Here is a 15,317-nt window from a genome sequence, read left to right as displayed (position 1 = left end):
CTGACGCTGGAAATAAGCACACCTTGGTTAGATAGAAATGTGCATAAAGACACAAGTTCTCCCTTGTGCCGTAGTACAGCAGCGGCTTCCTGCGAGACTGCGGAGATCAAGGCGCTGTATGAGTGTCGAAACTTCAGCCCGGGCGCTGTGGATACAGGGGCGTGGTTTCCGCCCAGGGCTGCAGACAGGGCGGGGCTTCAGTACAAAACTACATATTGAGGGCGGGGATTACGTGCGAGTTTTTATAAAGAGGCGGGGCTTTACGGCACCGCTGTATACAGAGAGGGGTGGGGCTTCAGCTCAACCCTGGAAACATCACTATTCCTGAATTTCAGGTGGCTGTGCAGAGAGTCGACTCCGGCTCACTACCGCTCTGCACACAAACACTCACCACAGAGGGAGCTGCACTCCTGTCGGGACGCGCTATGCCACTGAAATGCAGAGTTATAAGGCGATAGGGCTGAGGCGACACTACTTTAAAACAAAAAGCGATTGTTCTGCTTGTCAGTAATCCTGTTATTTTACTTCAAGTGACAACTTCTTTAAGTTCTCCTCTCTTCCGGCTTTCACACTTCGCCTGCTGACGCCGAGAATACAGTGGTGATATTTGGGAATATTCGCTTGAATTCAAGTCTATCTAGGAGAAACGAAATTATCCCGGAAAGTCGTCCTTATGGTGAGTAATATACGCTGTCATTTAGATTCGCTTGTCTTTTGAGCAAACTTTCCTTCCTCGCCATTTTCATGTCTCTCGCTGCGCATGTGACGTAGCCGGAAGTGCTTACCTGATTCAGGTGAGCAGGTTTCGTCGCTTGTACTTTTGTCGAATTCGTTCTCACTGTGACGTAAAACACGACACATTGTATTTTAAAGTAATAATTTTGGTTCAGTATCATTATTGTTAGTAATTCAAATGATAATTTATTAGTATTATGCGAAAGTTAAATTCCCCGTTAGTAAGAAGGCTTTACAGCGTGCGTAGCTTCATGTCAACAAACGTGTAAAAAAAAAAAAAAAGAAAACAAACAAACGAATGAACCCTGACAAATCACTAAAATATTCGCATACAGTGTTGCGCTTTTAATATTTCGTCAAGTATGTGTTTTCTTCTCTCCGTGGTGTAAGAGCTGGGCGTCATTTTGGGAACAAGGTGTACTTTTTGCACAATAATTCAGTGAAACTCCCATCGATACCATCGTCAGCTGTACAACAGCACTCAAGGAATTTCGAAACGACCTGCGTTTGTTTACTTCTCTAGTTTTATATTAGCCCTCAGTAGTGACCTTACCTCTCAGTCTTAAATGTTGTTTAGATCTGCAATTTATAAGTTAATTTGCAGAATCAGTACTGCGATGGTGTGAGAGGATTATCTCAGGTTTGGGTTTTACCGACTCCAAAGTACCAGACAAGTATACAGTACTACTTAAATCCTGAGAAAATCAGCAAAACAATTCATAAGAAAATGAATCCTGCATTAAACTATGCAGAGTTTATAAATACTGTACAAAAGGGGCTTTTCTGAGAAAGCAGCTGTGTTTTAATCAAGTCACATATTTAACTGATGATACACATCTTTTTACAGCCGAAATATAAGCAGCATTCATTTATATTTTGTGTTTAAATAATATTGTCATACATAATGTTTCATACATGCTGTAAACACTGCAAATGATTTGTTTGCACAAATTCTCTTTTCTTCCTATGGTTTTTGGAGCTTTTTAGATATTTAGATCAAATTATTAGGCACAATTGCATCTTGGGCCTGTATTACTTTTGTCACAAAGAAGACTCGGTTCGAGTTAAAGGAAAGTATAGGTTTATTGTACCGCAACTTTGGCATGTTACCCTGTCACACGGCCAGCTCTTTAGCATGTTTACCTGTCGACAGTCAAGAAGAACACACAAGCATGCTGAAAAACCGGCTGTTTGCCCTGCCGCTGAGATCGGCCCTAAGATTAGCAATGGTTTTCCTGTTGTTGCCTCATTAAACACATGACATATCAAGCAGTACCTCCGCACTCACTTTTCTCCTTGGAATTGTGAAAATTGCTAGTCAGTTTACATAAAGCAGTGCAGGAAGGCTGGGGATCGAAATTATTGCACAGAAGGATTAAAAGTCTAGTGACGTTGAGAAACAAGGGCCGAAAGACTGTGTTTATGACGATGAAGGCAGTTTTTAAACTGAAATAAAGAAAAGAATAAACAATGCATAATAGTTTCCTGTAAAAGAAGTTTGAATTCTTGTATGGGAAGTCATAAAAGCAAAGCTGAATAAATGTTTAATCTCTGTTCAAGTAAGCCTATTAATCACATAGAAAGTAAATGGAAAGGAAAGCTGGCAGTATTCTGCCATTGTGGCATTGGTGTTTATTATCCAGCTACATGGAAGTGAGAGCGTGTTTAGGAAGTGGCTTGCCACGTTTAGGGGACAATATTCTACCTCTCGGAAGTGCTATAGGAAAAAGCCTCTGGGTTGTTGTTCCATGTACTGTTCCCAAGCCTGGTGTGACCAAAATGTTGGTCTTGGGGGGTGGGTGTGTGTGTGTGTGTGTGAAGGCACTACCTGTACAATCTCTCAGGACTCAAAGTGCTTACTGCATGCTGGAACACGGCACACAGCCTACAGGAAGCCCACACAGGAAACGGCCACTGCATTGTTGCTGGAAACCAATACGTCTCGCTCTTGTCTGTAGGGAGTCCAGCCGCTCCTTCAGTGTTGTTTCAGAGTTTCAGGAGCGTGTCACATTTCGCCCCTACACACACACTCGTACAAGGGCTGGATGTCTTTTTGCTCGACTGCATCAGAAATTGGTGTTTGTGAATAGCAAAGGGATATTTTTTCAGAGATCAGCAGTTTGTCTCTTGGCTCGTTCCACAATAGTGCACTGCTTCCTAAATTTTTTACATTCCTGTCTTATTGGTCTTTTAAATGTGAAAGCCATTGTGCATTGTCTTTTCATCATTATTTGTTTATTTTATTTAACCAATTTAGTCCATCTATTGTCTTAGACTTTTTACTTTCATGACCTAGATGTGTGTTATTTATGATCTGTGTGAATTCCATAAGACTCTAATTTCTAAGGTTTGCTCAACACTTGCTTGACAAAAAAAAACATGGAGACTGCCACATTGTTTTTGTGATGCTGTTCAGTTTTTTAGAATAGATGCAAAATGGCCTTTGCAGAACTTGGTGTACAGATTGGTATTTAATTACATTTCTTACATTATCTAGGTTATTAATTAGTTGTTTTTACTTGCATGTTCATTTTCCCTTTCCTTAATTTCTTTTTTATTTCACTTTCATCATGTTAATAAATTCGGCTAATGTTGGTGTATTGGTGAATTGATTTACATGCACCAGTTAGTCAGGTCACTTTCTCATTACAAAATTTAACTGTCTGTACTGTATGATGTTTCTTTGGATGTACCCCCCCCCCCCCCCCCCCATGTCTGTGAGTTTCTTCCATGTTCTTCTATTTCCTGGTTTACTATACCACTAGATGGATTATTTTCCTACATTGCCCCAAGGAATGACTGCATGGAGCATGGTGCCCTGTGATGGACTCTCATCCCTTGCAGAGTGTACTTCTGCCACACAGTCATTGTTCCCTGGAAATACTCGTGTTTTACTTGCAATCCAGGCCAGGAAAAATGACTGGCAGAGATACAGAAGAGTTTGCATGTGTTTCATTTATCACCAGTGTTGGGTGTAACACGTTACAAAGTTAAAGTACTTGAGTTACTTATTTTGATGTAATGAGTAATGTAACGCATTAGGTCCGCCATTTAAGTACTCGGTTATTTAGTTACTTTTTTAAAAATTAAATCTGTTATTCAGACAATTTATGCAATCTGCGAGCCGGACAGCAGTCATTGTGTGTGTGTGTGTGTGTGTGGTCGTCCTCCTACAAGCCCTGCCCCGATAACCCGGCCAGCTCTGTTGTTATACCCCTATCTCACCTATGGGGTTTGATTTTGTGAGGACTGGCGCACGGAAAGATGGAAATCTAAACACAGCACCCAAACTCGCGGTAAATCACGATGAACCATACTCACGGCCACCGTGCGAAACCGCGTAGGTGAGATAGGGGCATGTATGGGGAATCACACAGGAGAATTTTCTGCAACGGAAAAGTACTCTAACTAGTTACTTTTTTTTTCTCAAAAAGTAATGCAGTAATGTAACTGATTACTTTTTAAAGACAGTAATTTTGTAATGTTATCAGTTACTTTAAAAAGTAACATCCCAAAACATAGTATCACTTGTTTTGTTTTTTAACATCCACTAAGGTAGAAAAAGTCCTGAGAAGGTCAACTTATTCTGCCCTTTAGAAACTATACACCAATCAGCCATAACATTACATTGCGAAACATTAAGCCCAATATTGTGTAGGTTCTCCTTGTGCCACCTGGGCAGCCCCCTCAGGGCTTGACTCCACAGTACCTCTGGGGATGTGCTGTGGTGTCTGACACTAGGATGTTGGCCGCTGTTTATTTGTCTGCTTGGCCCCGTGTATGGCAGGGTATGGTGCACAGGGTTTGCTGGGGCCTCTCTAGTGTGGCGAGTTATGCCGCATACGATCCCCAGAGGCATACATGAGCCTTGGGTGCCCATGATCCTTTCACCACGATCTATATATTTGATAATCAATGATAATTGGTTAATGTTATGTAAACATTGTGTTTACATAACACGTTTTACATTATGTTTTACAGCTGTGCTTATCTAGGGTAATCTTATGTGACGTAAAGATTTCAACACAATAATAAAATAACATTTTGCATAAAATTTTTTATTTGTCATTTACTGACATGCTTTTCCTGAGCAGTGGAAATCCTCAGTTAAATGATCAAAAGGCTTAATGAGTAAACTTCAGGAAGTCATCTCGCATGCAGACTTGCCCTCTGTAGGAAGGGCGAGGGCAGAGTTGTTTGGTTTAAACCAGGCCTGATACGGTGACCTCATCTCATCTAGTGGGTCAACAGAGGCAATAATAACCATACATGTGGTACATTCAAAAACCTGGGCAGCTTGGAATAAAATGAGGTAATACTCTCACATCGACTGTGTCTTATTTAAAAGTATTGCACATGTTGCATAAGGTGTAGGAGGACGATTGGTCTGAATCTGTCTCAGAAAAAGGCACACCCTTGTGTGTAGGAGAGATAAAACTGGCATTTAGACTATCAATCCTAATATAGAATCCTCGCTGACTTTAGACCAGACCTTCACCACCAATGTTGTGGAATCTTTAGCTGTTTTAATGAGATCATTTTTTAAAATTATCTTTTATATTTTTCTTTAGTGCCCAGGATGATATCATGCTGAAAGTACAATGTGTGAGCTGTACTCTAGTACTCATTGTGAATCGTCATCATCTCATGGTAGCAGCTATAATTTTCTCTCTGGAGCCTTGTTCCCATAGAAATGACTGAGTACAGTGTTTATTGACTTACTCCTTTAACAATTATAGTTGCTAAACTGTTTGATATTGGGTTAAGAAAGGCATAATCCAAATGTGATAGCTTACCAATTGACTTGAGTTTCAGGCAAAGAGAAAAAACACTTTTTTTTTTTTTATATATAAATAATTTTAACTTTTAATGACTAATTTGTAAACACAGCAAGAGAGTCAACAATAGTTTGTGGATAATGTGTGGCCGATTGTTACACAAGCCAGAGTGTGTTTGGCAAGCATGCATGTCTATCAATAAAAAATGCTTTTACTTTACCTGTAGTCTATGCATAATTGCTGCTAAATGATGCAAATAAAGCACACCGTGCTGCCACTGATGGCTGATTTAAAAAAAAATAATAATAAAATAAAATAAAATGAAAAAGAGTAGATTGGAAATTCTATTAAGTAATGTTCATTGAGCTTGCCTGGTCAAACCCTCATCACGGACATTTCTCCAGACATTTGTTGGGTTGGTCTTTTTTTCACCATGAAAACATGTGGACACAGTCAATGTGTTTTTGTGGTGATTTAGTGGTTGCCTTGGTAGTACCTAACAGCTGTATGAATTTAATTGTTGGCTTGTACGTTTTAAACGAAACCCCTGTTTATTGCAAGAGCTTACTGTTTAATGCAGAGATGCACCAGTTTTTAACCTACGGTAAAAGCAAAAGCACTTTAGCACCCCGAGGCTTAAGCGATCATCTGGAATGCTGTTGCTATGGCAGGCAGAGGCCATCTTACAAACTTGCAGAGGGCCTCCAAGCCTCATAGTTAAGAGTTTTTTTTCCCTCTTTTTTTGGTGATGTTTATCACTTCTTGTTTGTTGAGTTGAGAACATTTGAAACTTAGTCTGGTGAAGAACATGGCTGGTGAAACTGCAGGCTTTCCCTCATGCCTTTCGGGAAGGCTTTGAAGATTCAATGACAATCATGTTGCTGAACTGGTTGGTAAATGAGGGGTTTTGTGTGAAGTGTGACGGAATTGCATCTATTTTAAACTGATTTTGATTGGTACTTTGGCACTTGAAAAAAAAAAAAAAAAATAACCATAACATCCAAACTATGAGTTACCTGCTTAGTGTTAATTACTAAATTATTAGTTTATATAAGTAAAAGTATTTAAGTTATTAATAATAGGTATTAAAAACAAAAACAAAGATGTCCTTAAACCTTTTTCTGGTTCTGCTTGCATTTTCATAGTTTAAAAGTAGCTATAAAAAGCACACACTTTTCTGTTGAGGCACTTCAGCTAAAGTTTATCTTAAATGTAGTGAGTTATCCAACTTCATTAGTTACCTTGAATCAAGTATGGTTGTAGGAGCAGGTTTTGTTTCATTTAGAAAGAAAATGCTTCGGTACAGATCAATACCTGCTGCCAGATAAGAACAACTTTCAGGGTAATCTCTTCATTTAATTCACCCAGATTTTTTTTATTTTTTTTTTACAAGATTTTTTTGGTTACCTCGCTGTCACATCCTGCTGCCAATGAACTCATGATGAGTTTTATGTTAGGGATGGTTTATAAAGTTTAATGCTTTTGTTGATCCTCTTGAGTTTTTTACAGAGCAAAGTTTGCTTTAAATGACGTCATACATCCAGATTATGCTGATCTTCTGTCATGTGCTTGTTAGCATCATTTCTTTTTAGGTTTAGTATGAGTAACTGATGAGCCACTCTACCTGATGCCAGTCACACTCTCAGTCTCAATAGAGACAAGATCTAACCATTATAGTAATTTGATTATCATTTAGTACAAGGACCCTTGACATATGATGGAACTGAAAGCCAGAACACATTGTCTTTTTCCATTGTTTGAAAAAAAAAAAAAATGCCCCAAACCAGAGAGAGAGTTATAAATTGTTTTTAATTTTTGGCAAGTTTTACACCAAATAAAAAACTGCTCCAACATTGAAACTGAGCAGACATTCATTCCACAGTATTAACCAAGGCTTATAACCACAAACCAGGAAGTGCAGATGGTTTGTGTGGATAAAAAGAGGAGTGCTGCTATGCTACAGAGGACTGTTTATCCTTCATAGTTTAAGGGATAGCTTATAAGGGTACACATGTCTTACCAAAATGTGCTGTGAGGCAAATGGTTTGGCAAGTTCATATAAACTACCAGACATCAGTTCTTCACTTAGACGGAAAGCCAAACTAAAATATTTTCCTATCAGTCTGTGGATCTTTCTAGAAAGCATAACGGAGAAACATCTGTTTACTTGGAGTAGATTGAAAAATTGTAACAGCTTTTTTACAAATTATAATTATTGAATACAGTAGTCAGTGAGAGTGCCCGGCACCTGGCTGAGTGAACAGGAGGCCTAACTGGAATACAAGACATCCTACAACAATGATATTATAAGAGAAAGAAATTATGAAGCTGTTTTAAGAGAAACACTTGTTACACACCTCTGCCGCATCACTTCATAAAACTGAAAATTTTATATGAATTTGAACTGGAAGGAATTAATCGAAATGACTCATTTTGCAGAGGTTATTTCAAATAAATTAATCATAGAGCTATGCTTGTGCAGAGATGGGAGGGGGGGGGGGGAGAAAAGGTGCTACAGTAATTGGAATTGGTGATTTTATTCTTTCATTAATCTTCAGTAAGGGCATTATTGTCCTCTGGGTTGCTGGCAATATAGGGAACACACCCTGTATTGGTGGGGGATGTTGCCGATTCATCACAGGACAGTATACATACATTTACACACTCATTCACCCTTAGGGGTGATCCACCAACTGGGAGGAAATTGGAGAAAGCAGAAAGAAATCCACACAGACATGGGGAGAACACGGAACTGACTAACTGTAAAGTAAAGTACAAGAAAATAATTAAAGAATGGGTTTAAAAATGATTTAATCAAAGGCATGTTAGAACTTTTCAGAGAAATGTTAAAGGTGGTGTAAAGGTTTCCACAGACCTTTAGGGTCAAGGGTTCGATTCCCACCTCAGGTCTGTGTGCACGTCTGAGTTTGTGAAACCTGTATTTAGGATAAGCGGTGTAGGACATGAATGAATGAATGAATGAACAAATGAATTATGAGTTATATTTAAGGAGTTATTTCAGAGGAGTTCCATTAGTTATCTTATAAATAAAGTGATAAGGCTGGTTTAAAAAATGCTGCTGGTGGTCGGTATGCCTGCTGTGGATGTCTACGGTCTTCCGACAAAAAAATAGCTTTTTTATTTTTTTTAATAAAAAAATATCAGAAATAAACTCTGCATTTTTTTCTTTCTCCCAGGTTGGTTTTTACACGACCCATTACTAACGTACACATGGAGCAACACCTAGGATATGGATGACTATCTGTACAAGCTGCTAAATGGTGTTAAGAGTCTGGATACACTTCAGAGAGGGAATGAACGAACCATTAAAATACTTAAGCAAATATTTACCATTTTCTGGTAAGGAAACTGGTCATTCGACTGATTGATGTAACCTCGGAGATCAACTTTTAAAGACTCTTAGCAGACATTAACCTTGCAGCAACTTCGCAGTTGCAAAATACTCTACTCTGATGTTCGACAACACTTCTGCTTGTGGAATTACATAGCCTCATACCGAAGAGGCTCATCCAGTTCAAGGACCTAACTCCAGACCTTCATCAATAAGAATCCCTCTTGGCTGGAAGGCACATTTCCCTCCTGCAATCAAATGGCATGGGTAAAGTTCTTCAGGAAACCAGGGGGCAATCTCGGCAGGGGCTACCAGCCTGGGTCTATGCTGTCCCTGGCTCCTACCAAAGGACTTCTCAATGAGCCGGGACAGAACAGCTGCTTCCTGAACAGCGCAGTGCAGGTATGTGGCATGTTTTCATCTCAGACCTCCGGTTTGTTGTTTTATTGCAACATCTCCATCGGGAATGTACATCTTGGTTTCGACAGACAAATATTTAATCCTTCTTGACTCCCACCCTAAATCCCCCAAAGCTGAGTCAGATGGTCACTTAGTCATGCTCCCAATCTGTCTACTTGTTACTAGAGGGCGAAGTGTGGGTTTATGGGCACTGAGACTGACCGTCTCTTGCATCACTTCCTTTTTTTTTTTTCCCCACTCCTTCATCGTATTGTCATGTGCATTTACTCGGGGTATGATTCATCCCTTTCAGAATGAGACATGCAAGTAGGAGTGACCTGAAAGGGGAAAAATTTAATAATTTTGGTGCTTTTAAGATAAATATAGGATATTTTGTGGAATGTTTTGAGCAGACTCACAGCGAACCTTTATGAGCAAAGCAAAGAGAAATGTCACCATGTATTTGTTTTTAATAAAATTTGAATATTTAAATATTTTAGTTGATAGAGGTGACTCAGGGGTGGACCAACTTGAAGAGTGTCTGTGTGTATTGTGTATACATTGATTTAGATAATGTTTTATGGTTTTAGTGTCTCTCTTTTTAACATTATTAGATGTCCAGGTGTTGTGCAGGGTCACACCAGCTATATAAAGACTCTAAATAAATACTTTAGCATTGTGTGGGCTTAATAACTCCTAGTACTCACAAGAACAACTCACAAAAACATTTTGCATAGGTGCTGTGGCAGCTCGACATATTTAGGCGGAGTCTACGGCAACTTCCCAAACATTACTGCTTAGGGGAAGCCTGCATCTTCTGTGCATTGAAGGTACTTTCTTTAAGGCACAACAGCCTCTTTGTGTAAATGATTTTAACATTAGATGGTACTTGTACAAAAGTGTTTTTTTAATTTATTTAAATTTTTTTATAGGGGATATTCTCACAGTTTCAGGACAGCAGAGAGCGAGCGCTACCTTCAGACAACCTGCGCATTGCCCTGGCAGAGACTTTTAAGGACGAGCAACGTTTCCAGTTAGGCTTTATGGACGATGCTGCAGAATGCTTTGTAAGTTTGTGAAAGAGAGAGAGAGAAAGGGGAAAAGGATCATTACGGCACACATTTTGATAAACTTCTACCCCTATAATACACACAGAGCTATGCAACAAGCTTTTGAGAGGTTGAGTCAAAAATGATCTACAATCTTGCTGTAGAATTTATATTAATTAACTTTTAGAAAAGACAAAAACATAATTTTTTGACATACAGTAATATCCTAGCCTTTCAATACACTTTGCCTCTCTGTCAATGAGCTTTTGTATTCCCTCATTAAAAATGATGTGGGTTGAGCAGCGTGGCCTGAATGCACCGCTGTCTTCTCACTTCTTCATCAGAAGTGAATTTTCGTCCTCGTAGGGTTGCTTTCAGGACTGAACAGGCGAAGGTTTGATGGAGTAAGATCAGGACTAGTTTAGGCATTAGCTCCTCAATAAGCGTCTTACTGTAACGAAAACTGTCTTTTGTTAAACTTTTTCCATATTTTATGTTTCAATACTAGTCCTTGAGAATCCCAGACTGTAAGCATGTGATGGTTGACTTTTGAACTTTTTATTTGGTCAGCCATTGAGGATGTTCCCGTTCCATACTCTCAGGCTCGTAGTTATAAATCCATGTCTCCCAAAACCAGTAATGATGCTCTTTAAGAAACTTTCACCTTCCTTAGAGGACCTGTCCAAATTTTGTCTGCAGATATCCAAATGCTTCTGTTTAGCTCTTTTTGTGAGTTGTTTCAGCACACCCTCAAAAAACAAAACACAGCGCGCTGCTCTTCTTCCGTGCAAATCACAAGTGGGGCATCAATTTTTGCTTGCACCACAGTTACAAATGAACTGATGTAACACATTAACACCTGCACAACAGTGACTGTGGAGACAATAGCCTTGAACAGAAAGCACTGATCCAACAAAAGTCGTAATAACCGGATAATTTTTGACTCAACCCTGTGTCTGTTTCCATATGTAGACCATATTTTTGGTAGATCTTTGTCTATTTTAGAAAGGCTAAGGACAGAATAAGATGAGTTTTTCATTATTATTATTTTTTTTTTACAAATTAAGGTATTAGAGAGTAGTCTCTGTACACTGTATTACATCATTGTTCCCGGCTCTACAGGCTTTCAGATTCAGTCTCCATACCCAAGGGATTGAAGTACGTATTGTCCCCTCATAAACCTGTATAGGATTTTTCTCAAGCAGCATAATTACAGTAAACCTGCTTACCTAGGGGACCTGTAATCATCATTTCTTTAACAGGGCTGTACGGAGTAGGTCATTAGCCTTGTACTCATCCATTTCCAGGACTGCCATACAAAAAGGAACTCAATAGTCTTTCTATCAGGGCTTCAGTTAGATGCAAACTAACCAGTATCCAAGTCGGCAAATTCTGACAACATTGGTCTTTTACCCACTGTTAGGAATAGCGTCTTTGTTGTCTAGTGTCATTGTAAATTTCTCCGTTTATGCATAAACATCCATACCCCGACCACCAGCATTATAAAGGGCATGGCTATGTTTCCTGAAAAAGTGAGGGTGTATGGGTAGATAATAATACACTTGGACAAGCTTTTGTTTACTGTGCACCTACTGTAGGTAATTACAGGCAACAAAAATGCATGGTTTACATAGTCTCAGGAGTTTTGTGTGTTTCTGTGTTTTACTAAAACTAGTTCAACTCTTTCAATCATTAACAAAGTGCACGATTCGGATCTTGTTTTATTTCATTGGGTGAAATGTTTAATAATAATTTTTTGTTAGGTTTTTTTTTCCCTGGCTCATCACCTGATAAACTTTTGGCCTATGAGTATGTCTAACTATTATTTTATATATGCAGGATGTTCAAGTCAGACTGGGACTTTTGATGGTGCAGAATAAGTTTTACTCTCATGACTGTGTTCTATCATTATTTCTCTATAAAATCTCCTGCTACACTAATGCACTTACTCCAATGTTTCACTAGTGCTTGAATACCGCCGAGGTAGAACATTTTGTCAGTATACCAGATGATCGGACTGCCTGCTTCACGTCTGAAACTGTGGCTCACCAAAAACTTTTTTTAATGGCACAAACATCTGGAAACGACTTGGTGTGAGATCAGGACCGTACGGGATGTAGCAGTAATGCTCAGTCGAGTTCCTGTAACATGCAATTGGTGTTTGTGACTGGGTGTGTGTATGGTTCTCGCAGACAAATGTGTTTCATCTGCAAGTTGGTAAAAAGTTATTCGTTGATTTTTATGGATCAGGCCTTCTACTCATGAATGTTAACGGGAACGACTGCAGTGGCCATCTCAGTCGTGATCATCATTCAAAAACATTTACAACATTCAACTGTTTTACTGCAGCTGTTGCGTCTCATCGCTGTACTGCTGTACTGCGCTTGAAATCTTCTGTAAATGTCAGTGGCCGTTAAATTTTATCACAAGTCCTGGTTTGACTTGAACGCCCTTCATAGTCCTGAAAAGGCAAATTTTTCTGTAATGTGTGAACCATTGTTAACCGTGTTTCTTTTTGCATGTATCTCAATTACAAGTCAAATTCAATCTTTAGTAGCATTTTGTTAACGTGTAGCTGTTTAACAACAGTATCAAAAATTAACCATGTAAGAAATTCACACTTTACAAGCAAAGTTTTAGACATTTTTATGCTGATTAACTGTTTCACCACTATGTGTGGTACACTGCCTCCTTACCCAGTAGGATTTTTTTTTTTTTCAGGTTAAATTAACACGTAAATGTAGTCATTTTTGATCCAATCCAATTCTTGAAGTCCATTCTTAACTTGTGTTATAGGGAAAGCTGTTTTTGCCAAAACACCACTTATACTTTGTTTGTTGCTGTGCCAGAATTTTGGGAATCTGACAATCAATGGATTTTCTCATCTTGCCATAAATGGTTACAAATAATTAATAGAAACTGGACAATACTTAGTTTTTTTTTTATTGTTTTCTTTTTTCCCCCCTCTCTATATGCATATACCATACAGTGCACACCTTCGTATTCCATGGTCCTCTCTGATTTTTATTTCTTTCTAAGCTTGATAAGTTCTTGCAAGAACAGCCGATCTTCATGTCCTAAAATAACAATTGGTTGTTTTTCTTGTTATTTAATTGTATCATATTAATTTGTATTTCTGAAGTGTTTTTCACTTTATTATTGTGTCTAAAGGAGAACATTCTAGAGAGGATCCACCTCCATATTGTTCCTGATGTTGATACAGATGCCTGTACGTCCAAACACTGCATCACACACCAGAAGTTTGCCATGACTCTATACGAGCAGGTATTCATTAACGAGGCTTACATAATGGCTGAGGGTTCATTTCCTTCTAGCTTTATTTGTTTATTTATTTATTTTGTTGTTGCTAGTCTTACTATAGATTAGTATTTTCTGATTTGCAAAAGCCGATATTCATGCTGTTTCCAACATGCAGTGTTTGTGTTTATAGCGTAGAAAGTGCTTGGCAAAGAACCCAATTTAATCTTACCCAAATAACTAAGTCCCCTCCTACAGTATAATGACATGGCTGCAGAAGTAATTAGTATTTAGCAGTTGCCAGGTGGCACCTAGCTAAGTGTGTGTGTTCGTGTGTGTTTGGCAGGCTGTATGCAAAAGCTGCGGAGCCTCTTCTGACCCCCTGCCCTTCACTCAGTTAGTGAACTATGTTTCAACTACAGCTCTTTGGTAAGATAAAATTCTCTTCTGCATGGAATCCAACATTTGTACTTTGTACTCTTTTAAAAGCGTCAAACAGCTTTTAAATGTTCGCATCTGACGTATAATAAAGATGACTGTCATAATGATTGATGTTCACCCATAGTTTGTTAAAGCTATTTTTAAATTTCATCTTTTATTCCTCATACACACACACACACCACACACACACAAAACTGTACAGCATGCAGTGGAATACTTTTTCCTGACTGCATTGAGAGGAAAAAAAACCCAAAATAAATCTAATAAACACTAAAATAATACTACGATAAGGTAAAAATAAAGTTTACCTTAAAGGAACATTTACACTTAGGATTAAACAACAGGAAAATCTAACAATAGAAGTATAATGTACAGAAATTTAAATAAGAATAGAATTGCCTAGTAATATATTAAATATAGAAATTTGGTACAGCAAATGTATAAGGACGGATAACAGCAGGAGCGGTACGACCACCTTGACAAAATGCAGTTATTTCCTTACGGTGTTATGTTCACATAATTTTCCTTTCGTTGCAAGAAGCATTTAGCCATCTCTCTGTGTCTCTCTCTCCCCTCACTCTTTCACTATTTAGCCAACAGTTCCTTGAGAGGAAAGAAGAAAAGCTCCGTTCTGACATGTTTGGTGAATTGCTCCAGGCAGCCAGCACCATCGGAGACCTACGCGAATGTCCAGTAGGTGTCCTCTTGTGTGGAGCAGGCTTTACATGAACAAAAATGTAATGAATGCTCTGTATATATAAACACACATAAATAAATGAATGATGCATTGTAAAACATAATGTTGTGGAATATTCATGAAACATTTAGTTCCTGTTACCACTTACATAATGTCTGCTATACAGTAAGCCTTACTATTTACTTGCTTTACTTATATACCCTTACTATTTCTTCCCTTTTTTACCTCATTGTTCAAAATAAAGCAGCTCGTCATGCTAACCACATTCAGCCTCTGAAAATAGCAGAAGGCTTCCCCACTTTAATAGTACGCTCAGACCTAATACTAGTTCCATAAATGTGGCGTTAAGTTTTTTTTTTAAAGGATGTTTGTCAGACCATATTTTTTTTGGTTGTTTTTTTTTTTTTAAGACTTCCTCATTATTAGGCTGAGATCATATCCTTTGAAACTCTATTGGTACATTAATATTAACCTATCCTTCAAATTACGGTCGCTAGCATCATTAGTGCTGTGCTGTAAGCAAGTTAATCAAAACGAAAGGTTTTGTTAATAATTTCTCCAAGAAAGTTATTTATTTGTCGTTATCAATAATTGTAGAAAGGCATTGA

The 15,317-nt window shown here is 38.4% G+C and overlaps 1 protein-coding gene across 2 annotated transcripts in view; it reads left to right on the top strand.

The window, feature by feature from the left end:
- Positions 1–351: 351 nt before the first annotated feature.
- The window catches only part of LOC128531306 (inactive ubiquitin carboxyl-terminal hydrolase 53), a 36,517-nt gene continuing 21,551 nt past the window's right edge, over positions 352–15,317 (top strand). For both annotated transcript variants that reach the window (XM_053505120.1, XM_053505112.1), the window contains exons 1-7: positions 352–676; positions 8,711–9,267; positions 10,002–10,094; positions 10,197–10,331; positions 13,485–13,598; positions 13,918–14,000; positions 14,606–14,705. In XM_053505120.1, coding sequence (XP_053361095.1) covers positions 9,124–9,267; positions 10,002–10,094; positions 10,197–10,331; positions 13,485–13,598; positions 13,918–14,000; positions 14,606–14,705 — 669 coding nt within the window. In that variant the 5' untranslated portion in view covers positions 352–676; positions 8,711–9,123. The remainder of the gene's footprint in view (positions 677–8,710; positions 9,268–10,001; positions 10,095–10,196; positions 10,332–13,484; positions 13,599–13,917; positions 14,001–14,605; positions 14,706–15,317) is intronic.

This window comes from Clarias gariepinus, chromosome 1 (assembly GCF_024256425.1).
Source record: "Clarias gariepinus isolate MV-2021 ecotype Netherlands chromosome 1, CGAR_prim_01v2, whole genome shotgun sequence".
NCBI classification, from domain to species: Eukaryota; Metazoa; Chordata; class Actinopteri; order Siluriformes; family Clariidae; genus Clarias; species Clarias gariepinus.
The sequence above is the reverse complement of the archived record's forward strand: the minus strand, read 5'-3'. Positions and strand labels throughout refer to the sequence as shown.